Source organism: Parasteatoda tepidariorum, chromosome 8 (genome assembly GCF_982258835.1).
Source record: "Parasteatoda tepidariorum strain Cologne lab strain chromosome 8, Ptep-v5.0, whole genome shotgun sequence".
NCBI classification, from domain to species: domain Eukaryota; kingdom Metazoa; phylum Arthropoda; class Arachnida; order Araneae; family Theridiidae; genus Parasteatoda; species Parasteatoda tepidariorum.
In genome coordinates this window covers 100,432,730-100,458,815 of record NC_141762.1, presented here as the reverse complement: position 1 = coordinate 100,458,815, position 26,086 = coordinate 100,432,730, and the positions used below count along the sequence as shown (strand labels likewise).

The 26,086-nt window shown below is 29.0% G+C and overlaps 1 protein-coding gene across 7 annotated transcripts in view; it reads right to left on the bottom strand.

Moving 5' to 3' along the window:
* Positions 1-1,704: 1,704 nt before the first annotated feature.
* The window catches only part of LOC107456505 (semaphorin-1A), a 189,637-nt gene continuing 165,255 nt past the window's right edge, over positions 1,705-26,086 (bottom strand). For 2 of the 7 annotated variants that reach the window (XM_071180934.2, XM_043048675.3), the window contains exons 14-18: positions 25,510-25,729; positions 23,515-23,589; positions 20,892-20,956; positions 16,336-16,467; positions 1,705-3,836 (exon numbers count right to left, since the gene is read on the bottom strand). In XM_071180934.2, the coding sequence (XP_071037035.1) occupies positions 3,478-3,836; positions 16,336-16,467; positions 20,892-20,956; positions 23,515-23,589; positions 25,510-25,729 (851 nt within the window). In that variant the 3' untranslated portion in view covers positions 1,705-3,477. Of the gene's footprint in view, positions 3,837-16,335; positions 16,468-20,891; positions 20,972-23,514; positions 23,590-25,509; positions 25,730-26,086 lie in introns of all 7 variants that reach the window. The other 5 variants (XM_043048674.3, XM_021146606.4, XM_071180937.2 and 2 more) reach the window with 3 other exon arrangements.

Genomic DNA, 26,086 nt, shown 5'->3' with positions numbered 1-26,086 from the left:
TCAATATCAATTTATATATACATGATTCGTATTTAACATAATTTTTTGAAATAAAATTAAGAATTATATTACCTACCAATGAAGAATATCACAACCTTATAGATGTCGGATTTTTGAAATCGCATGAACACGAATCATGATACATAAATTTCATAATCGTGTGAATATGAATTGCGATATTGGATCATAAAAACACGTGATTACTAATCGCAATGCGTAGTTTTTAAATCACGTAAAAATAAGAAAATTGATGTTTGATACTACAAATGCATGAATATGAATTGCAACATTGGATTTTAAATTCGTGTAAATACGAATCTCAAAATTAATTTTAAAAATGTGTAAACATAAATTGTGACCTCAGAATTTTAAATCATGTGAATACGATTTACGATTCTTAAATCCCATGAATACGAATCACAACATAAACTTTTTAAATTAGGTAAATACGAAAATCGATGTTTGATATTCAAACCGCGTGAATAAGAATATTAGCGGAGAATATATCTCTTATTTTAGTAAATACAAAGAGGAAGTTTAATCAGGATTGCCACTTAAATCAGGAAGAAAAAAAAATTCCCTGTGTTTTCCCTGTACATATTATACACAACACATTAAGAGGAAAAACACAATCACTGTGATCTTGTGTGAGATATATTGGGCTAACTATATTTATCAGTTTTAATAGCTAGAAAAACAGCTGAACATACTTAAATAATGCTATCAGGGGTCTGTCCAGACATTTTGTGAAAGGTCCGTTTTTGTAAAATTGTGAAAAAATTACTCGTAATTTGTGAATATAAATAAACGTTAAGTCACGTTAGGTCCGCTTTTGTGAATTTGTGCAAATTGGGTCCGTTATTGCAAAAAAACTTTTTCCAAAGAGCTTTTTAAATTGTAAAGACATACAAGATTTTACTCAACACTGTAAAATTATAATTAAAAAAATTTAATTTTAAAAAATAAACAGCAATTGCAGCTACTAAATTAGAGATGCAGCATATAAATATTTGGTATTTAGCCTATACTGCTGAACACAGAATATTCATTTCGGACGAATAAAGGAAGAAGTGTCTGCCTAAGACAAAATTTAGTTCGTTTACATCTGTCTCTCCTCCCCCCCCTCCCATTCCTGGGAAGGGTTTATTCGATTAACAAAACAATAATGAAGATAAACAAATTTGTGAAGGGTCCGATTAAAAGAAAAATCATTTTGTGAAGGGTTCGTTTTTAAGTTAAAATATTTTGTGAAGGGTCCGTTTTTATGAAAAGATATTTTGTGAAGGGTCCGTTAACCGACCCAAATTTCTTCTAAACAAAGCCCATAGATTACACCTTGAGTGGTCATCATTTTTAAAAAAACGAAAATAAGAAACAAAATTCCCTGTATTTTCCCATTTTGTAAAGAAAAAAAAATCAAAATTCCTCACATTTTCCCTTTTATTTTAGATGATTTTTAAATTTCCTGTATTTTCCAGGTTTTCCTTGTGGAGTGGCAACCCTTTTAATGCATAACTCAATTACATAAATTCACATTTAACTTTACAAACATATGAATCAACTCTGATATGTGTACCCATTTAAAAAAATATAGTCAGCTAACACATGGCAGTTGGCATCCCTATACTACCTTCAAAAAGAGTCACCTTAACGGAATGGTTCCCAAAGCTATATTATTTATCATGCTATTAAAAACATTCTTCGTTTTACAGGAACCAGTTTTTTTTTTTCAAACCTACAAATTGATAAGTTACCACAAACACATTTTGCTTAACCACACACAGCAAGCAAGTAAATTTCAATATTATTTTTTTTTCTTCTTCTTCATCATTTTAATGGCAAATTGTTGACTACTTGGACTGGTCAAGAAGGTCATTTGAAGGTCGCTTTTGGCAATTCTATAACTTCCTAAAGAGAATAGAGAGAGAGAAAGAGAGCAAGAGAGATCTATTTAAGAGGGCGTTATAAAACAATAAATAAGAAGAAATACTCAATATTTACAAGAGTATATATATTTATAGTATATATTTATAAATCAAATATATATAACATATTTACGAGTCATTATTTTGCATTCGATGGGTCGATGGATTGCACTGTTTTAAAAAAATGTCAATTTTGATACTGTCTATACAAAACAATCTATTCAATTTTGATAAATATCAGAGTGTCAGACAACATCTAAGCACTGGAAAATAAAAAACAAAATTTCTCTTAAAAAAAATTGGAAAATTACAAAATAATTAGAATTACATTTAAAATTATATATATTTTTTTACTACAAATACAGACTGGAAGAAATGTCACCTCACTAATTACATAATCAGCGATCACTGAAATATTAACTCTGAAAAACTATGTTTATTTTTATTTTCTTTTTTATAACAGTATGATAAAATCTAAGGCCACGGCAGATCAATGGTGTTGTTTACGGTGAACAGTGCAATTTTCTTATAAAGGTGCTCGAATCGGTGCCACCGTAAACTCAACAATGTACATAAACACATTTTTATTTTCCAATGAAAATTTACAAAATGCAAAATAAAACTCTGCCTATATTTTCATTGATATAAATAATTTAAAAAAAAAATGCTCAGTGTCTAGTTGAAGATAAATTAAAAATGCACGTAACTATGATTTTTTTTTAAAAAATATACAACGTATGAATAATTAACAGAGGAGAAAAAAAAAAAGGTGCTTCTATTTACAAAATGAAAATAAGCACACTGGAAAAAACTCCAACAGATACTTAACAGGTGCTTATAGATTAACATTTCAATAGTTTTTGTGGTATAGTGGCACAACTGGCATAGTTACAACTGGCGTAGTTCAGCCTTTAGTCTAATGCATAGATATGCAGCATAGTTGTCATTCCACATGGCGGGTCATAAAATTAATACTGAAGAAAAAAAAATTCACTCTAGATGTAAGTTAGTTCATGATGAGCATCAGAAACGTAAGCCCCACGTCAGATTCTCAAACAGTTCGTTCGAGAAAGGCTTCGTCAATACAAGTAAGTGATGCACGTATCATCCGTAAAAAAAAGCACAGCTTTTTTTTTTTTTAGATATTTTTTAAGAGGTAATTTTAAGATACATGACATTTACTTGGGAAGGAGGCGCCTGCAAGAATCTTCTGACAGCAGCAAGGAACACATTTTTTTTTTTTTGTAAATGCCAGTTTTCTGCAGGAAATCTCACAACTTAAAAAAAATTTTTTTTTTTCAAAAACAGTTCACTCGTAAATCACACGATAGAAGAAATTAATATAAAATGCTGAGCAAAGATACAGCACATCATTCCCATTCGCATGCACAAACTCCACAAGTGAAAAAAAAAAAATCTGTCACTTTTTAATTCTTGAGATCTATCGACACCAGCATGATTATGGAATGTTGGACGAGCATAGTGGTGAAACACGTTTTGCCAGCATAGCCTATATTTGTCAGCAACTTATTCTTTTGTCGGCAGAGAGCGACTATAAATAAATCTTTTTGACTTTTTGCACGGGTCTATTGTCGGCAGAGCTGTTGGCGGTCTTTCCGTTCCCGTTTTTTGGAGGTACGTTGAGGACGAGGTTGATGGGTTTGTTGGTGGTAGGAGAGAGGAAACCTTCCGTGTGGTTCAAATGGGGAGTGTCGCAGCTGCCCCGCTGTTCTAGATAGTGGGAGTCGTCGTAGGGAGAGTCCACTTCTTCAGATTTGCATCTCCTACTGAAGATATAGCCACTGATGAAACCAACAACTAAAGATGAGACTATACTAGTCGTGACGGCTATGGCGAGTGTTTCAGCAGTGTACATGTACTGATGACCTCTTGATGCTCCAGCGGTTCCACCTGATCAAAAAATTATATCATTAATACAAACAGCCATAAAAAATAAATAAATAAATCACTATCATATTTGCCAACATTCATAAGAAAAAATCCAGTAGATTTTATGAAATAATATAAATTTCATGATAACTGTTGCATAATGTACTAAATATTTTACACATGGGGAATTTTAGGGATTTTTATAGTCATCAAAATAGAAAAATAGCAAAATTTTCCAGTTATGATTGACATTAAACATACTTGAAATGTTATGTATTAGGTATACTCATAATTTCGAATATTAAAAGGCATTTAATTCATCAAAGATAGTTAAAAGATTTTTTTAAAAATTAATTTAACTCTCTTTTTAGAGAGTTCTGAAAAAAAAAACTGAACATTTTATTACAAACAAATGCTTTGAACTGCTTACTATGAATGAGATTTTCTTTATTATGTATTAGTAATACTTTATTTAAATATTCAAAGAAGCAAGCAATTATCTGTAAAAAAATTCTATTTCAATATGGATTTCCTTTGGAAAATTACTCAATTTTAGGGAATTTTCTAAAATGTAGAAAATTAGGAGAATATTAAACTAGTAGACCAGAAGAAACTGGATAACTCCAGTAGTCTACTGGAAAATTCAGTAAAGTTGGCAGCTATGCGCTGTTAATGAAATACTTTTCTACACAAAGGACTTTGATAGGATTACCAATTCAGTACAAATTACCAGAGTGAATTTAATGCTAGTATAAAACATTTGTGGATTACTAAAAATATTGCCATTGCAATAATTTACCATAGGTTATCACTGAAGTTGCCACTAGCATAAAAGATTTATAATTACTATCAACATTGCCACTGGCATAAAAAATATTGTAATTACTGGAGACACTAACATGTTGAATCACTAGTGACCCAATTTTTGGGTTTACGACTACTAATGTTCACTGCCGTAGCCTTGCAATTTTGAACCAATCCAGAAGACAAGTAAACTCCTGGATCAGTACCCTCAGAGGTATAGATTTGTTATTGGAAACTGGAGGACTTAGTGACTCGACAGATTTAACGTGCATCAGCCACCATTTTACTACACAGGGAGTCTTCGGCCGGCGAGGAGCAAACCCACGACCTCTTGGATATGTGCCCAGTGCCCTACCAATCAGGCTATCTCGGTGCCAGCATACAAGATTTGTATTAAATAGAGACATTACTATAGATGTAACTTAAAAATATTGCAGTGAATAAGAGATTGCCATACAAAATTTGTAATAACACAGCACACATTTACACAGACAACAAATAATCTTTTTAGTAAAATATTAAAACACGAAGGTATATTTTTCAATCGAACCAACACACATTTTTGTAACACAAGGAAAATCTCAGTTCTTGACAAAAAAGAAAACTTATATCCAAGAATAAATTTTCCACGACAGATCTTAAGCCAGAACTTTATTTTGAAAGTTGTTCAAGTTCATATGAACCCGTGCGTATGCATAAACATTTAAAACTAGTTAATTAATAATATAAAATATTTGTTTTAAACAAATTTAAAAATAAATTTATTACACTAGTTTTAATAACTTGCATTTTTCTTCCACTCTTCCTCTTATTGTTTAATTTCAATATATATACACTAAAGTAGCATTTAGTTTGCAGAACATTAAGATAAATTTTAAATATAGCCCTGCAATATAACATGCTTGAAGCAAAACAATTTAAGTCCACAGACTATGCGGACATGTATATATATAATATAACTAATTCAAATAAATTCGTTTTTTGTAATTTTAGTAAGGAGAATCTTTTATCCTTCATTCAAAACAGAAAAAAAAAACTTTTAACTGGTGAAATTTGTTCGCTTATTTTTTAAGGTATCCCTAAAACATTTGAACCCAGTTATTAAAAGTCATATTGCAGAAATATTAAAACAGCACATAACACTCCCAGAAAGCATGTAACCTTTCAGCAACCTTGTGTAGGAATTTTCTTTTGCTTGTACTAAAAACCTTTTTTTGATAAAGAAAAAATATTGCTGTTTCAAACTTTTCATCCTAAAAGGATTAAAAATTATTTTTTAAAGCTTTTTAAAAAAGTATTGTCACTTAGGTTCATAACGACATTTTAGCTGACGTCACACTAGCGATAGGATCAAATTGTATCGTCCATTAAAATTTCATGACAAGGTGGATTTTAGCTGAGCATGCAAGATGTTGCTAAAAGAAACCTTATAATTACCCAGATTTAAGATTATTTTCATTTTAAGACTAGCTTTATTTAAGGATTTTTTCACGCTAAGACAACCTCGATTAAAGGTTTTAATATAGAATGTTGTTTTCCGAGGTTTCAGATTAGGGTAATGTGTATAGAATAGAGCAGATTGTGACTGGTCTTGTTTTAAGATTAGAAGGTTTACACGTAAACCAAAATAAAAACCTTTTTAGGTTTACATTTTTGCTGAGTGAAAATAAATCCTATTTTGTTATCTAGGATTGATATTAGTAGAAAATGCATTTAGCCACAGGTAAATACATTAAAAAAAAAAGAAAAGTAGAAGGTTAACACACTGAAAAACTTTTGGTCAAATGATCGGATTTTAATGCACTCTAATAGTTAAAAGCACTTAAACATGCAAATTAATTAGCGTAGACGTTCTCTCTTAAATTTCAAAATCAGGCCCAAAAATGTACTTTCTCTAAATCAGGGGTTTCCAACTTGCATGAGGCGGGGGGCCACAATTAAAAGCACAAATCAAATGGTGGGCCGCAACTTTATCAAAATTTTTTGTAGGACTCTTTTATGTTTGAAGGAACATTAAATATTACTGTCAGAGTGTTACCAAGTTGTACGAAACAAAACTATTAAATTACAAATTAAAATAAGAAGTGGATTTTTAAAATTATTTATTTGTTATTAATAATATTTTAAAAAATATTAAATAAATAATAAAAATTCGGGCTACAATAACTTAATGTGCACTTATGTATTAAACAATTAATGTGCAACAGATATCTAACTGTTAAGGTATTAAAACTTACATAGTAGCACACAAAATATTTAATGAGAAAATTGAGGTTTGTCTGCTGCAACCACCGGAGAATAGATATTTAAATTTAAAATTTACAAATGTGTGTGAAAATATTTTCGTCCAAAATTAGTGGTTTCAAAAAGTTAAATATGAGAATTTCTTAGAGAAAATTTCTGATATGCACATGTTATGTTATACTAACAAAAAAAAAAAAAAAAAAAAAAAAAAAAAAAAAAAAAAAAAGGAATAAGAAAGAGCAACATACACAATTATTTTTGTATTTGAATAAATATTTTCTTGGATGCAAAACCTGAAAAATAAATTTCTTTGCACCGTTGGTATGTTAAATTTCACAGAAACGAAGAAATTAGGTTTTTATTAACGAGAAAAGTATTTTAAACCCATATAGATTTTTTACAAAAATTGTCCGTAAAAAAATGGCAACTAATATATGTTCGCGGGCCACAAAAAAAAAGGCTTTGCAGGCCGGATGCGGCCGCCAGTTGGAAACCCCTGCTCTAAATGAATATACCTTTTTACCCCTATCAGATTTGGATTTTGGACTGTCAAAATATGGGGGAAGCTAAATGTGGAAAATACGGTCTTAATAATTTAGGCAGGATCTCAACTTTTTAAACAAAGTCAAATTTTTTTTTGCATACAATTATAAATTTAGTTATTTCAAAGATAGTTTATTCAGAGGTAATTATAAATTTAGTTTAATTAGAGATAATAGAAAAATTATTTTGAAATTATTATTTAATTTAATAGCAGTCGAAAAAAAATTTGAATTGTAATGAAAGGTTTTACATAATTTTAAAGAAACTTTCAAGTTTTAATGGCAAAATACGAAATTGCTTAAAATTAAAAATCCTTTTTACTATAATGAAATGAAATAGTAATAAATAATTATAAGAAAATTTTTTTTGTGTGCAAAATTCTTTCAATCCGCTTAAAAAGTTTCAAATGTGGTGAATGACCCAATAAATAAAATTAACATTGAGAGATAAAACTGTAGACCACCCCCTGCCTAAACTAGAAGAACTATATCTAAAGATTGCTGACACTATATTTTGCGATTCAAGAATCAAAATCCGTGGGGGAAAAAAAGAAGAAACATTTATATAGAGAAAGTACGTTTTTATGCCTGATTTCATAACTTAAAAAAGGGTTAGCACTTATTAGTTAGTATATTTATGGTTGGGCTTTCAAATTATAACAATTGTGATTAGTATGCCAAAAATCTAATTTTATTTATTGATTATTAAAATAACATTAGATCAAAAGATATTAAAGGTGTTCCCTTTCTTATTTTGTGCATTGTTCAATGAAAGCACACAGAAAACTTATAGATAATAATAATAAAAAATTCCATATTTTATTCGGAATAGTTAAATGTAAGACCAAACATTAGACTAGAAATCTTTTATTTGGACTGATAAACAGTTTGAAGTTGATTATTGAAGAATTTCTACTATCTATTTTGCAAAGAAGAGTTTTAAATGCCTTCTTTTGAAACTAGCTTTAATAACAAGTTAATTTTTTTCTTTTAAAATAAAAAAAAAAAAGTCGAAACCACAATAGGGAAACTAAATTCTTCCGTAAAGGCTGCATAAAAAAAAACTACTATTTGGAGACTGTGTCCATGCATATCATTTTAGAGGAGGACCTTTCATTAATAGGAGAGTCTGGCATTTGTGACAAGCCATAAGGATGCAAAAAAAGAGGAATAGCCTGAATAATATTTGATCTTATGATCAGATTTTCACATACTAATACTCAATCTTAATGGTTCGAGGGCCTTACCCCTTGGAGATATTTTAAAGTATAAAATCAGACAAAAGAGCATACTATCTCTAAAAAAAACATACATTTGTATAGCCGCAAAATATAAACGCTGTTGAACAGCCGACCCGATTTTGTTTAACTCCATAACCTTGTAATTTTGAACCCGATCCAGAAGACAAGGAAACTCCTGGATCAGTACCTCCAGAGGTATGATTTGCAATGGGCACAAGGAGGACTTTGTCATCTGACAGATTTAACGTGCACCAGTCAGAATCTTCGACCAGCGGGGATCGAAACCCACGACCTCTTGGACGTAAGCCCAGAGCCCTACCAACCAGGTTAGCTCGGTCTCTTTCTGATTAGCTTTGCACTTTTATGCCGCAATATGGGAAATAGGATCGCTATAGTTGGACGAGAAGAGAGGTCAAAAGTTAGGATACTTAAATGTTAAATTTACTTCTTACATATTTCGCACTCTTGAGAACTTTTTAAGAGAATCGAAAAATCTTTGCACATAATTATAGAATTCATAAAAACTGAAAATAATTCAACACTAAAAATAATTTTTATTATTTTTATTATTATTTTTTTATAATTTTTATTATTTTATAATTGAGAAGAAACTTGAGAAGTTACTATACTAATTAAATTTATTATAAATTTAAATAGGGATAGCACTAGAAGTGATTTGAAAAGAGAACCAATGTCAAGAGAGAGCAGAGTTTTGTTGGAAGTCAGAGGAAAGATGATACACACTAAATAATGAGCACATTTATTATAGCACTATCAATGTTTGAGACAATAGGTTTAAAAACAACTTTAGGGAAGGAACAGATATGAGCATAAGAACTTTTTATTTTATTCTTCATACAGTGTGTATAACCAGATTTTTCAACAAAAAATAAGCACTTTTTAAGTACTTCTAAAGCACTCAAAAAATATTTTTAATCCCATTTCAAAAAAAAAAAAAAATTCATAATTAGTATTTGTGCAGCAATAAAAACTATTTTTTTCTGTCGTTTAAAGTTCTTAATTTATAAACATAAAGTCAATAAAATTTAGAAACATCTTCAAAAACTTAACATAATCATGATAAGATAACTAGTTTCTGATAAACATTGCAGAGAAAATTGTGAAAATCATAAATTTTTTAAGTTTAGAGCGACAATTGACATGGCAAAGATAAAATCTCTTTTTAAAATATGGAAAATCAAGCAATTTTTACAAACCACAAATAAAAAAAGAACCTTGAAAGAGCTTTTAAAAAAACTTAAATCAAAAATAAGCACTTTTTAAAAACGCCATGCACCCTGTAATAGTAGTAGAATGAGAAGGGGTAGAGTCAGATTTTAAATATTTATGGGGCAGAGGCAAACATATTCTCAACATTATAGTAATCAGATTTGTTGAGAAATTAATAATTTATTTTTGAGGACAGGTGAGATTAGATTTATTCGAGTGTTTATTTGAAGAAATAGAGTTTAAGAAAAATATATGTTGATGATTTTTTTGTCTTAGAAGTGGTACTGATTTGCCAGAGTTACTTTCTGTAGTAAACTTGGTAGACCCCAACACTCAATTTACTTTAAATGTGGAAATTAATTTTAATTTTCTGTTTTTAGATGTTTTTGTACTAAATATCCTGATCATTTTCTCACCTCTAATCATCTCGTTGCTCCCTAATTCAAATTATTGTCAGCATTTTATAATTTTGTCTCTGACGCACAAAGTCTTTGCTCCAGCTCTTCTTCTTTAAACTCCAAACTTAACCTGCTCCACTCGCTTGCTGCTAATCGTGGATTTATCCATGTTTTAGTTTATTCAGCTCTTGCTAAACCCACTAAACAGCCCTCTAATCCTTAGGGAGAATTTGTCATTTTTCCGTTTTTTTCTCCTGTCTGCTATAAAATTGCAAATATCAATTCTCGTTTAGGTTTAAAGCTTTTTTTAGGCCTCTTAACAAAATTAAAATTAAGTCCCCTAAAGATCCTATTAGTTCAGATAATAGCAGGGGCGTTTACCACATTTTTTGTCAGCCCAACCTTGAATACTTTGGAAAAACAAGATGCACTTTAAAATTTAGACTTAAGGACTAAGATGTGTCCATTATTAAGATTTTGATGAATCATTAATTGCTGTGCATTGTTGGAATCTTGGGCATCAATTCAATTCAAACAATGCCGAAATTATTTCCACCGCCACTTACATCAGTCCAGGAATCTGAAAACAAAATGCTCTGCGCATTTGTGGGGGGAAAAATGAATTTAAAAAATATTTTTATGCTTTTGAATAACAAGGTTAAGAAAAGAATGTAAGAACAAAAAAGTTCTAAAATGTCGAAACCCTCCCACTCCACTTTTCATGTATCTTGCAGGCCCGTAGAGAATAATAGATTTTTTGAGGGGGATATATATATATACATACATAAATATATATACAGTTGAACCTGTTTATCTCGAACCTCTTAATCCTGAAAACCTTTATATCTCAAAATCTCTAAAATTCTCTACATTTGCTGTCTAAAATCAATGTATTTCCCATGTTCATGTCGAAATTTCCCCCCCTCAAAAACCCCAATTCTCGAAATTCAAATAATAGAGCACAAATGACAAAACTTTCTTTGTCAGTAGAATTTGCAGACAGAGATGAATTTCGTGAACCCACAGGAAGTAGAGAGGAACAGGTTGGGGGTGATTCTTGCAATTTCGATCACGAGGAATACATTGATTTTGGCACTAAGTGAGGGGTTAGCTTTTCAATATAGATAAGAAAGCTAGGAATAGAAATTCATTTTCACCTCAAAATTGTAACCAATTTATCAAAGGATAATTATGAGTTTTAAAGTGAACTATAGAAAACAGTTGGTACGCAAACTTGTAGATGCATAGATGAAGAAAGTTCTATTCCAAAAATAAATGAGTTGAATGGTATCAGAATGACTGTTATGCCTGGAGAAAGTGTTTCTAAAAAGGCAGGTTTCAAGAATAGCTGTGACTTTGATGAACAAGAGGTTGAAGGCATCAGTAAAAAAGAAGAAACTGTTAATGCTGGAAATGCAGTGCCAGATTTGCTAGAATGGAATGCAATAAAACTGAGATTTAATGCTGACATTAATTCTAAAGGTTTTACAGGAGGACAGTTGCCTGGTAACATGCGAAACATTGATAGATGCGGAAATCATAGATAGTGTCAAAGTTATATCAGATGAAGAAGCTGAAGATCATATTGATGAACCAAAAGTGAGTGTAAAAGAGGTAGAAAAAGCTGTAGAACTCTTACAAATTATTCTTGAATCCCAGGAAAATGTTGGCTATGAGGGATTTGTTGCTCTTTATTTATCACTCAATTAAACACTTTGACTTTAATTAACATCCACTTTTAACATTAAGTTAACATTGACTTTATCGGATAAAATTTCCAGATGATTCTGTACTGGAATGCTCTTTAGTTTGCGTACATAAAGATGGGTGATTTGTATTTACATAGATATGATTAAGAGAATAGATTACAACATAGATGTAAGAGCAAGAGTTCCAATTGCTGATAAAAACATAACAGATGTGGGATACTTAAAGAAGTTTTCCCTTTTTAATTCTGCTTGGAGAATTTCTAAAAAATGCAACACCATCCAAAATAATATGATTTACTGTGCTCATTTGATAGATTAAAATAAAGATAAAATTGATACATATGCCTTAAAATAATTTCCAGTTGGTCTCTCCGTTTTTGGGTTTGTGATCTTGTTTATAAATAGTAATTTTAACAGAACAATTCATATTCTTCAGAAATCTAAATGAATGCAAAAAAAAAAAAAAAAAAAAAAAAAAAAAAAAAAAAAAAACCTTTTTTTTTTTTTAAATTTTTAACACTTAACTTTCTATGAAGTCTTTGTTATTTATAATGAAATAGGTTTTAGAGCAGATTTAAAATAATTAGTATTATAATTACATACATCCATATTTTTTCATTATGTAAACTAATATCATTCATAAAATAGGTAACAAAACTAAGTGTACTATTTATATAATTGTTATGATTTCTAAATTAACAGATTTTAATGCAACACTATTCCAAATTAAGAATTTGCAATCCTTTCTTCTACTGCCCTAGTAAAAATCAAAACAGCTATTTGTCCTTACATAGTTTTAAAAATTTCTTAGCTGAAATTTCAACTGCTTGCACAACAAAAGTTAAGTTCTGTAAGAACAAAAGTTAATACAGTTTACTAACAGTTTTTCTAGCTGTAACTTTAACTTTTTTTTATATGTGGGCGTATCATCATTAAGTCTTACTCTGTATGCTTTGAAATTGTGTTTTTTTGTCATTAATTTTTCTTTATGTACATTAAAATTTTTTAAATTGCTTTTTCTTGTTTGTTTTTCCATTATGGGGCTGCAGGGCACTGTCAGTTTTTGGTTTTACCACTGACAACAGAAAGGTTCTTGTGTGTTGATAGGCAGTGTGTTTCCTGATGAAGTGCTGTCCTGCTATAACATATCTTATGTAGTTCTCTGCTAGAATTGTATTTCTGACTTTCAAAATTACAGTTTACAGAATATTTCGCTTTATAGATATCTTCTCAGTAAGAATACATTTATGCTGGTCTTAAAATAATCCATTATCTTCTAGCTCAAACAAAATTTAAAACTCAAGTTGCAGAATATTCAGATTTAAATCTTTCTACTAAGAACAAATTTTAACGATTGGTTCTGCATTACACTGTTTACAAATTGATGAAATACAAGTCATGAGAACTGTTTAGAATAAATAAAAGAACATGCAATAAGAGAGAATAAAAAGGGATGACATGCAAATATTAGTTATTGATCCTAAAGAGATGGCAGAAATAAGTTTTGAATATAGTCAAGTGAAGGGAAGTAAGAAAGAAAAATGAGGACAGTAAGCTCAAAAGACCTCTTATAAGTGGCTGCTGCCTCCTGCCCAGAATAAAAAGCAAAAGATAATTGGCAACAGCTATTACATAATAGAATTTTTATAACAAAGTAAATCTTCCATCAAACTTTAAGCAACAACCAACCAGAAACGAGGTTACATAATTATTCTTTTTAAAAAATAACAAAGTTAAGTTTTTAAAGTTATTGCTTACCCTTTAATCGCTTATATTTTATGCAATTCAAAAACAATTATTCTTCCAACAGTGTAAAATACGAGAAAAAAAACAACATAAAATAGTCAATGAAGTACTTAAAACAGATTTTTAAGTAAGTAAAAAAAGAAAACTTATTTTAAATTTTTATAATTATTTGAACAAAAATTGGCCTTAATGAGTATTCACAATTTTACTGAAGAACATTAATATATTAAAAAAGTGTAATCACTGTTATAAATCATTAATATAGCAAAATAATCTGTAACAAAAAAAGTAAACCAAAATTAAAAAATTTCAATTTCATTTCTATATCTTAAAATGCAACAAAAGGAAAATAATAATAAATGTAGTAGAACTTAACATAAAAAAGCTCATTTAATTTAATATTTAGTTCTTAAAAAGTAACAAGATAAATGATAAAAGAAAAAAAATTGCAAATGCTGTTAAGCATAATTCTAGAAACAATTTCTCTTTACATTTAATTTACAAAATTATTTATGCCAAAAGTTGTAATCTAGAAAATAAAACATTCAAGCAAAGACATTTAGACAAATAGCTAATTGAAATTAACATAAACGGTCCCAATTTTCAATAGGAAAAGCAACCAATACTGTTATTACATTGACTGATTGAAGTCCTTTTACAAAACACAAACAAGCACTTTCACTTATTAAGGGATAACAGTATAACACTCTATTAAGAAAGATAGAAAATCATTATTTGCATCATTTGTGTAAATGTTACAGGTAAAAAATAAGAAAGAAAGAAGCTAGTATTTTAATGTTTGTGGTTCTTAATATATACTGGAGCCCACTAAAGTTTGCAACCATATTCTCAAGATTCTAAGGACTATAACTGTAGCTATAAAAGTGGTATCTAGATATAGCAAAGGGGCTGTGCGCCGTACGATATCACTTCCGCATCACCAGATGAGAGATAGCATTTCCAACTCAAAAAAATAATAAGATGGCGTAAAAAAGAACTACTAAAATTTCACCCATTTAGTGCAAATGCATACTTTGTGAACCTTAATGTTAGGAAAAGAACACTTAGAACTAGCATTTGTTTGCTTCTACAGCTGAAATATTGTAAGAAAGAAAAAAAAATTGGTAGTTATCACAGAATGCCTTTTATTTTTTATGTGTAAAATGTAAACACCGAAAATGAACCATCTGGGAATTTTTGCTAAGACCGTTTCCTCATTAAGAAATCTAGAACAAGTCCTTCATTTAAGGTCAATGGGAAGATCACCTACCATTTCTGTGGCCTCATATAAGCTAACTGAATTTCGCCATAAAAATCAATCGCAAAAATATTTTAACATAACACCAGTAGAAAAAAAAAAAGACCAGATAAAAGGTTAAAAACTCGTTTCTGAACATTCATGTCCACAAGGGATTTGTTCGCACTAAATTGATGATTCTCTACAAATGAATTTTTACGTCATCACATATCGTTTTTGAGGTAGAAAAATTCAATTTTTAGTTTTTCACCAGGTAGTAATCACATGGTATAGCAAAAGTACTTTGGTATATCTAAACATCACTTTTATAAATATATCTGTTAGGTTGAGAAAAGGAACTTTAGTGGGAACTCTGTATGTTAACAAAAGGAAGAACTGTTAATCCTATGGGAAGGGAAAAAATTATTTTATCAAAATGTAAATAAAAATTAAAAATTGCTAATTTAGAAAAATAAATTTTAACTGACATATAGTAAATAAAAACAATATATTTAAACAAAGGTGTTGGTTTTCAATTATATAGCGAACATACATAGCATAACTAACATTTCAGAAAACAAAAGTAACTTGAATCTATCACAATTGCAAAAATAAAATTAGACAATGAGAAGTCATAGTTGCTTTATATTTATGTCTCAAACAAAATGACCATTTAATTAAAAAAAAAAATGTCTCAAATGTCATGACCATTTTATTAAAAAAAAAAAAAATATGCCTGTTTATGGAACACATTATTTCCCAAAATAAGAAAATGGAACTTTTTATTTATTTTTAATTCTTAATAAAGTTTATTTCTGAATAAATATTTCAATTTAGAAACATTAAATCCCTACAAAATTTTTAGTACATAATTGTTTAGTCGGAATAGTTAACTTGTTGTAAACTTATTTTTGTTCATTCCTTTAATAAATAATAAATTGAGGCAGCAGCCAAGGTATTCTAATAAAAAAATTATCCTTAAAATTTCTGAAAAACAGAAATGCAATGGCAGCACTTTCACACTAGCATGTGCCATTAAATGACAAAATATCCATTAAAACGTTAAAAATTAAAAAAAAAACACTTTATCCTACCTTTTAAAACACAAATACTGTTTCTACAACAAATAAATAGAACATTGCAACTTGCAATATTTATATTAGGCAAGCAATTCATAAACTCAGCAAAGTTGCACAACAAATGCCCAGGACATGCTATTAATGAAGGCAGGACGCAGCTAAATTTGGTTCAGTGAAATCACTTGGCCATGTCTAGCAGACCACAAACTAAAAGCGCATGCTTTATGGCCAAGTGAAATCTAAACCGATTAACTATGTTAAAAAGCCACACAAGAGGATTCTGAGCTTACCTTCATGAAAATCTTCTTCCTCAATATCATTGGCCGAGGGAGAGGAAGGTGGGGAGCCACCAGGGGTGTCGTGGCGGCTGGCAGAATGGTGGGGGGAGCGTTGAGGGGTGGTTCCGCCAGATGAAGATCGGCCTACAGAGATAATTATTATAACTCATACATCTGTTTTATTAATTAGAAATTCACAAAAAAAGTATTCTATATCCAGGGTTGCCACTCAAATCGGGAAAAAAATTCCCTGTGTTTTCCCTCTACATATTATAAACAATATATTAAGAGGACGCCACACCTGAGGAAGAAAATATTCGTCGCAAATTCTCTTCTTCCTTCATTACTAATTTAAAAGAAAGAAAAAGTAAGCCATAAAGTTTCAATTGCTGAAAAAAATACTTAAAAATATTAAAATGCAAACAAATTATTAGAAGAGAACTTCGCCGTAGCGTAATCCTAAGCTATCTTCTCATAATTTATTTTCATTTGTTTAGTTTAAAATTTTCTTTTCAGTATTTGAAACTTTATGGTTTACTCTAATTTTGTCTGAACTCACTTTTTCTACACTTTAAATAAGTAATGAAGGAGAAAGCAAATTTGGGAGGAAAATTTTTGTCCGCGTTATGGTGTCCTCTTAAGAGGAAAAACACAATCATTGTGCTCTTGTATGAGCCATATTGGGATAACTATACTTGCTTAAATTGCTGGAAAAACTTAAGAGAAAAAGGTACAGTCGAACATATTTAAAACAAATAATATAGTGAATGAAATAGTTTAGTATAGCTGAAATATTATCCTTAAATATCCCACTTTTAGAAGTCACCATTTCTTAAAAGACAAAAATAAGAAACAAAATTCCCTGAATTTTCCAGGTTTTCCTTGAGGAGTGGCAACCCTGATAATGAGCTTAAATATTTTACACATAGGGAATTTTTTAGTCATCAAAATAAAAAACTGCAATATTTTCCAATTATGATGGGCATTAAATATAACTGAAATGTTATGATTTATGTTTACTTTGGAAAAAAAAATGCCTGTATTTTTCCTGTATATATATTACACAATACGCTAAGAGGAAACACAACAATTACTGTGCTCTTGTGTGAACTATATTTAGCTAACTATATTTATTAGTTTTAATTGCTGGAAAAGGAACAGCTGAACATACTTAGATAATGCTATAGTAAAAGAAATAGTTTAGTATAGCTGAAATATCATCTTTAAATATCCAATAGATTGCGTTTGAGTAGTCAAAATTTTTTAAAAGATGAAAAAAAGATGATTTTTAAATTTCCCTGAATTTTAAAAATTTGAAAGACCAAATTAAATTTTACTGACTTTTATTTAATATACATACCATCCAGAATATATTAATATAATTACTAGTTCAACAAAGAAATAAAAATTGGCATATATACACAGAAAAAGCAAAACACAGAGGAAGAAAAAATTGGACACCTCTATTTCAAGGCACTATACACTTAAAAGTTTTCAATACTACAACAGAGGTTAATTAAATTTCACTTATATTTAAGGACATGATTTTGCAAAATAAAAAGAAGTCAAAAAGATGACATTCTTTCATTTTTCAATTGAAACACAGGTGCCTTTTGTTTAAATAAAAAATATATTTAGTGCATTTTTCCTGTAAAAAAAAAAAGAAAAAAAAGAGAAGAACTAAAAACATTTAATTAAACACATTTTGCTTTTAAAGAGACTGTCTTTTGCTATAAGAAAACAAAATAATTTCTACATATAGGAGGGATTGATGAAACAATTTATCAACTCTGAATTTCACTATTTTTAGATGTTTTTAAAATAAAACACTTATTACAAGCCAAGCATAAGTTTTTAGTACTCCTGAAAATACATATACACAAGTAACTGGCTATTAAAACAATATTTTCAAAAGACTGAAAAGTTATTAAATCCACTTTTGATTACTTACTGTAATTATAAGTTCACTAAGAATAAAAAAAATAATAAAAAGTTTTGAGAAAAAATTCTATATCATAAAAGAATTTTCTAATTAGAATGTTTTACATTGCCACACCTCTTTTGCAATTTCTATTCTTAGTTGAAGATTTTTTATTTATAATTAATTTTCCCCACAACAAACATATTTTTGCATGCAAACATATTTTGACAAGTGGGACTCTTCAAGTTGAACCAATTTTTTAAGCAATTGGAAGTAGTAAAAAAAAGAGATAACAAAAATTCAACTTTCCACAACCCTACTAATCATAACATTCCTTTCGCTGTGCATATTTTCAGGGTTGCCACTGAAAAAAAAATGAGCAAAATAGTTGTTTTTTGTAGCCTAAAGCATGAAAATAGTTGCCTAAATAAGAACAAATTTTTTTCAATAATATAACTAAAATTTTATTAAAAGACTTATTTGTCATATATCATGATCCATTTAGTCAAGTTGGTTGCAAATATGATAATTTTTATACAAACGTTAGTGTTCTAGCATTTAATTTTTATATAAAAAAATTAGTATATTTTCAGACAAAAAGATACTTTTTCATTAAAAAAAAACATACTTTGTCTAAAAATTTTTCCCTTTTATCAATGATTTATTTACCAAATTCATATATATATACATATATTGTGAAAAGTAACTACTACTCAAATTCGAAATTCACGCATCGTAATATCGTATTAAAAATTGGGTTGTTTAAAATCATGCAGAATTTCGTAGTAATAACCATTGAAAAGGCAATCTGGAAGCAAAATGAAATCTGTGCAAATTGAGAACATTAAAAAGTGATGACTCAAATTTGCAATTAAAAATTTTACACAGTTTTTAAGAAAAAAGAATTCATCGAGTTCAGAAGCTCAGGTGGGCTGCAGGTTGACACCCCAATTTATGCTAAAACATACAGAAACATACATTAAAAAAACATACAGAAAAGTCTCCCAATAGTCTGCTTTTCCTGAAAATAGTTGATTTTTAATACTTTGCGGACAAAAAAAAAAGTTGTCATAGTTGTCCCTCCCAGGTCAAAAATAGTTACAAATAGTCGCATTTCATATGCCTGTGGCAACCCTGTATTTTCCTTCCACTTATGGAGAGTTAGATGGTAACTCGGATACGCTAATCATATAAGGGTGAGAAATTAAAATAGGAGCAGAATCAGACAGAAAAAAACCTAAGATGGTGCAGGATATCACTTTTGGCATTGTCTGGTGCAGATTTTCCATCATCAGTAAAGTATGAAAGCTGATACTTTCACTGGCGTGATAATTGAAATAAATTTTTATTGATAAATGCTTTGTTTCCATTGTAATATTAAGAAACTATAAGTAAATATTGAAAAGAGCTAAATAATATTTGCTTTGGAAAAAAAAACTAATAAATATTGAGCATATATACTAAAATATAGATATATACCTAAGAGTAAATAATGAACATAAAAGATATTTTTTTATGCATGAAGGTATTTTATATCAACAGGGTGAATATCCAAATCTTTCAACAAAATATAAGCACTATATACATTGACAAAATGCAAAATAATTTTCTAGACTTTACATGATAATGATAAAATAACTTTTCTTCAACAAAAAAATCTTTGTTTAATTACATAAGCCACCATAAAAAGATAGAGAGATTTCTTGGTTCGATATCAGAGGGTGGAAAATGAAGTCTGAAATTGAGAATATCTTGCAAAATGAGTGTGCAAGAATTTCACCAAACCCAGCTCAGTAGAAGCACATGGGGATTTGCAAGTATTTCTTCAAACTTGTAAAATGATTGGCAATTTCACAAGCTACAGACCGATGGTATGCCCAAAAGCCTCTTGTTCGGATGATTCGAGAAAAAGTTGAATTGAACAATATGAAAACCATACTTTTGCATAATACATGGCAAAAATCGGCACGGTAAAGAAAAATATATCATTTCGGAAAAACACCTTTAAAGGCTTTTAAAAAACGAAAATAAGAACCTGTAAGTATTTCTTAAAAACGTTACGTACCATAATAAATTGTTCCTTATGTTTTCCCCCCTTTTTTTAAAATTAAATTTTTTTAACGTGTCACATTTGAGTTTAAGAGAGTTACTGATCAAAAGCTATAATTTTTTCTATAGAAGTTCACTATCAACTATAAAATTTAACATAATGTTAGATTCCATTATGAAAAAAAAAAAAAACCCAGTTTAAACCCTAAATCTTTTCTCATTATATTAGAAAAATAAATGCTCACTTTTAAAATAACAGTACCGTATCTGAAAACAATGAATCTTTGCCAAGAGATGAAACCCCAATAAAAACTTTTTGAATACAGATTTACAAATGCACTTGCTTACTATTGTAAATGCATCATTATAAATAGAATGGATTATTACTATCAGAAAATGTACTATTATAAGCTATAAAGGTAAAAACCACGAAAGAAAATCTTGTTCAAACTAATAAATAGCTAATTTAAAGTCAATTGAATTGATTAATGAAGCAGTCATCAAAACATGAAGGAAACATAAAATGTAAAATTTTTTAAAATATTATGAACAATAAATAATCAAGGAAAAAACAAAAGCAGAAGAATGCTAAATTTACCTTCACGGCATCTTGGGTCAAATCCTTCTTCGACATTTTGTACAAATTGATCTCTCTTCCAAAGCCTTAAAGAAAGAGATCTAATGAAGAGAGGTTGTTAAAAGAAATACTTTTTATACAATAACTCAACAAAAATAAAAAAGAACTTTAATAAAACAAACAAAATATTTAATAGACAAAATAATAAAAATAAACAAAAGCAAAATTTAAATAAAATAAAAATTGAAGTACTTTGTTAAAAAAGAAGAGAGGTTAATGAAATGAAAATGAATGCTGCAAGAAATACGACTATTTATGCTGTAATGGAAAAGAAAAAAGACAGAAAGAACTTGAGATATACATTAGAACAATCATTTAACTATAGACAAAATAATATTGTATTGAAAATTTGAACAAGGGGAAAAAAAGTAAAATTTGGTAAAACAATTATGACACATTTGAATTAATTCCTCACATATCCATAATGTAAACTAATAAAAAAGGCCCTATTTTTAAATTTTTTTATTCACTATTTGAAAATTGGGCAAAAATGGAATTTTGATAACGCGAGAAGGTTTTAAAATGTTTGCAAATTTCCAATAAATATATTTCTATATCTCTTAGTGTAATGCACTCAAACTAAAAATTAATAATTTTATTGTAACCATTGAAAAAAATTGCGAAGACCGTGAATACATCTTTTTAACCTCAGGAATACATTCAAGACTTAAGGCTGATTTTCATATGATAATGCAATATATTAAGTCCCAGGTGTAGGAATACAATAGGTTTCAGCCAAATGAATTCAAATAGGCAGGTTATACCATTACAAAGGGAGTGCATTAGTTAATCTTAAATGCTACGTTTTTAAAAAATTTCACTTTAAAATGTTATGAAATACATAGAATAAAGTATTAAAGAAATAAACTCAATTTAAAACCATTATAATTACAGTTGTTAGTGTCAGTATCATAAATTACAAATGACATTTTAATTTCCATAAAAACAAATCAATGCTAAATGAAAAGTATAATATACATAAATTATATTATAAATGCACTTTTACACTTTTTAATTCCTTAAAAAGAAATCTGCAATTAAAGACAGGTTTAACATACATTTAACTGAACACCTTTCCATATTTGAAAAACTGTGTGAGTGAAGTAAAGACACCTGTAACGTACACGAAAGCGTTCGTGAGAAAATTGTCACCACTGCGGAAATTTTTTTAGTATTGCTCATTATAAACAAAAAAGGGTCAAAATTCTTCTATTCTACCCGAGTCAAATTTTTCTACACCGTGGAAAATTTATTAGCATTACTCTTATAAGCAAACAATTAAAATATCCAATTTTGTATTGCAGTCAATATTTTTAAACACCGAGGAAATTTTTTGTGTTTCTCAGTTAAAACTTAAAAAAAAAAAAAAAAATGAAAAAAAGAAAAGGCTGAAATTCCGCTTTCCTAACTTGCAAGAGAATTTATTTTCCTGCTTCGCACAGCCACACTTCTCCTGCAATTATGTCAAATTGACTTTCAGGCGTGCTGGTATTTTTAAAAATCAACATAGAGTTTTACAATGTTAAAAAGGTCTTTTATGTACCATTTACTGGTCATAAAAGTCGATTATTTAAGCGAATACACAAATTTATCTATTTATTTTCAAGCTCTTCTAGAAGTGATAATTTGTGAAAATCCCCTTTGATTTGTGTGAAAATTCACAAGTGTCAAGATGATTGACACTTAGTACATAAAAATCTGATCATTAGAACAAAAGTTATTCAGGGTGATATCTTTACAATTTTGCGCATGGTAAATAAAACATTACCCCCTACTATATTAGATTCTTTAACCATCAATTTTTTTATAAGCATTAATTGTAAAAATTTAATAAATCATTTAAATTTTTCAGATCTTCTTCACGAAATTAAAAAAAAAAGAAAGAATTATTTAAAACGTAATGATAAATGAATGAATGAGCAACTGTTCAATTAAAAGATCGAAAATTAAACAGTAAGTTTAACAAAAAATATAAAAATCAATAATGATACAAAACAAAGTTATAAGACTAGGTAATTCGGACTTTTATACATTGTATGATATATTAAGCCACAATATTATTTATACATAAATATAGCACAATAGATAAATACAAATAGAAGAAAATTAAGAAAAACAATAAGATTTATTTACTGCGCATAAGTTGCAAGTAAATACAACTCATAAAATAAGTTCAAAATGCAAAAATTACAGAAATATGCAAAAATTACAGAACAATGAAAAAAGGGAAAAAGAATAAAATTAATCAAAAAAAGAAAAATTCTGAAAAAAGGAAAAAAAATTAATAAAAATCCAGAAAATAAAATATATAATCTTTTCATCAACTCACACAATTACAAAAAGATTCTATCTTTTATTTTCCAGAATTTTAAAATTTTTTCCCTCCTTTTTTCGGAATTTTTTTTCATTTTTCATTGTTTTGTAATTTTTCCATGTTTTCTCCACATATTTAAACTTCTATCTGTCTACATATATATATATTATAGTGATAAATATTATGCACATTAAATTAATATATATCATGTTAAGCCATGATATATTAATATATTTTGTCCCTAAAAAATAAAACTAGAAAAGAAGTTACCTTGTTCTAGAGCTTGTACAAACATTCCTAGACTTATCCCAAGCACAATAGGGATCTTGCAGAGCAACACAATCTCTGAAACATTCAATAAACATTCACATGAGTGAGAATGTTTTAAAAAAATAGTATTTGCTATAAATTTAAAATAATTTGTTGGGATAAATATTACAGTTACTTAAAATCATGACAAAAAACAGCCTGATTTACATCTATTTAAAACAGCTTGATTTATATCTATTTTTAAATCCTGTTGACAAGTGAAGTCAAAATTATAAATGCATTAGGTGCTGTAAAGAAAATATTATCAGTGAAAAAAAAAAGAAATAAAAACATTATAAAACCTTTCCAAGCACCAGTGAGGAAAACTAGATCAGAAATGTCACGATTAGTTAGATTGCCTGATGAAAATTGATTGTTAACGAAATTACCTTTCAATTCCTCCATATTTCCCTTGGCAATCTAACAGGTTTTAATGATTTTACTCCCTCCTTTATCGATAGTGATTCATTAGACCTCAATAGCATTTTAGTTCTTAACTTTGCTTTAATGTGCTGGCAATGAGGTCAGTATTAAGAGTCGGCCAATTTCACATCTCAGCTGGTACCCCTCTCAGTGGCGTATGTAGGGTGTGGCAAGTGAGGCATTTTGCCAAGGGCACATTTGAAAAAGGACGCTAAATCGTCTATTTGTTCTCATTTTATTGCTTTTTACTTTCACCATATTGTATAAAAATTAAAATATTTTGCTTCTGTTTAGTTTTGGCTACTGAGAAAATTGATTTTAATATTCCTTAAGGAAAAAAAAAAATTAAGACCAAATAAAATTATAACCATACGTTCAGCAAACCCTTACATCTCTAATTTAGTAGCAGCCAGGGCTCGAAAAAACTAAAAAATTTTACCCGTCCCTCAGGACGGCTTGTTCGACAATGTACCCGTCCTCCTTTGAAACTAACCCGTAACTTGTAAATAAATAAAAATATAATTTTCTCTTATTTATTACAAACATTTATATAAACTGCACAATGAATTAGTAGTTACTAGGATTACAAATAGTAGGATTACATTATTAGCAATAAAAGAAATACTAGGTTACTAATAGTAACCTAGTATTTCTTTTATGAAAGAATTTAAATGACAAAGGTCAAGCTATCTGAAATGTCAATTTATCCAAGGGTACTGAGTTTCTTTAAATGAATCAAATAAGACGTTTGCCAGTTCCACAATCTCACCAATGATTTTTTTGAGGTTTCTGCACATAAATCTGAAAGGGGTTTTCCATTTCGATAGATGTTCATAATTGCGTTTAACGCTTCTTGTTTAAGACCAGTACGTAATGTGTTTCTTTTATAAGTTCATTGCTGAAAAGCCTATTTCAACCGCTGCAGTACTCCCAGACAGAGAAAACACCAATTCCACCATGCGCAGTAAGTTGCTGTAATGTGGGTCATTTTGCTGCATTAGGTCTTTATAAATAGCTTGGGCTCGGAGGGCTGAAATTTTCTGGTGTTCAACGATGTTATGTATCTTAAATTTTAATGACACAAACAAAAATTGAAAATGTATCACGAATATTAAAGGGAAAATGGCCGTCCGAGCGTATGTCGGATTCGAGAAATTCTTTGTCTGCGGGGAATTTTTGACCGCTGAGGACGGGCGGTTTTTCGAGCCCTGGTAGCAGCAATTGCTGTTTATTTTTTAAAATTAAATTTTTTTAATTATAATTTTACAGTGTCTTTACAATTTAAAAACTCATTGAAAAAGTTTTTTTGCAATAACGGACCCTATTTACACAAATTCACAAAAGTGGACCCTGGTTGAAAGAATGTGACTTAACGCTTATTTTATATTCACAAATTATGAGTCATTTTTTCACAATTTTCCTATGCATTAAACTTGTTTGGTTTTTAAAAAAATAAATAAATGTGTTTGTTAACCAGATACTTTTCTCCGGGCAAGTAATAGTTAAAGTAATATAAATATCTAGTTAACATACCCACAAGTTTTGGCATAATGATCACAGTTATAAAGAGGAATAGTTTTGATTTCTTCTCGAGACACCACTACTAATTTTGCATCTGATGGTGTGTGATAAACCATGAGATTTGTGATGGGCGTGTTTTGAAACACTTGGAATTCTTCAATCACAACAGGGATGACCTTGCCAGAAGTCGAGTCACTTCCAGCATTTATGCACTTTAATACTTTACCATTATCTAAAGAGAAAATAAACATTATTATTATTTTTTTTTTTACAGAAAATATCATTTATCATTTACTCTTAAAATATCTTAATTTACTGTTAAAAATGTGAATAGTTAAAAATATTTCAACGTTCAAAATTCTTCTGAGCATTAACTCTTTATTATACGTATACAACATGAATCAGATAAAAAAAACAACATTTATTTTAACAAATGTTAAGAAACAATTTGTCAAAATAATTTTTATTATTATGTAGAGAGGAACATTAATAATAAATAAAGAATTTATTTCTTATAACTAAAGATGTAAGCTTGATGTAATGCAAATTATCAGTTCTATTTTTAAAATCCAAAATTTTTTAGAGTGCT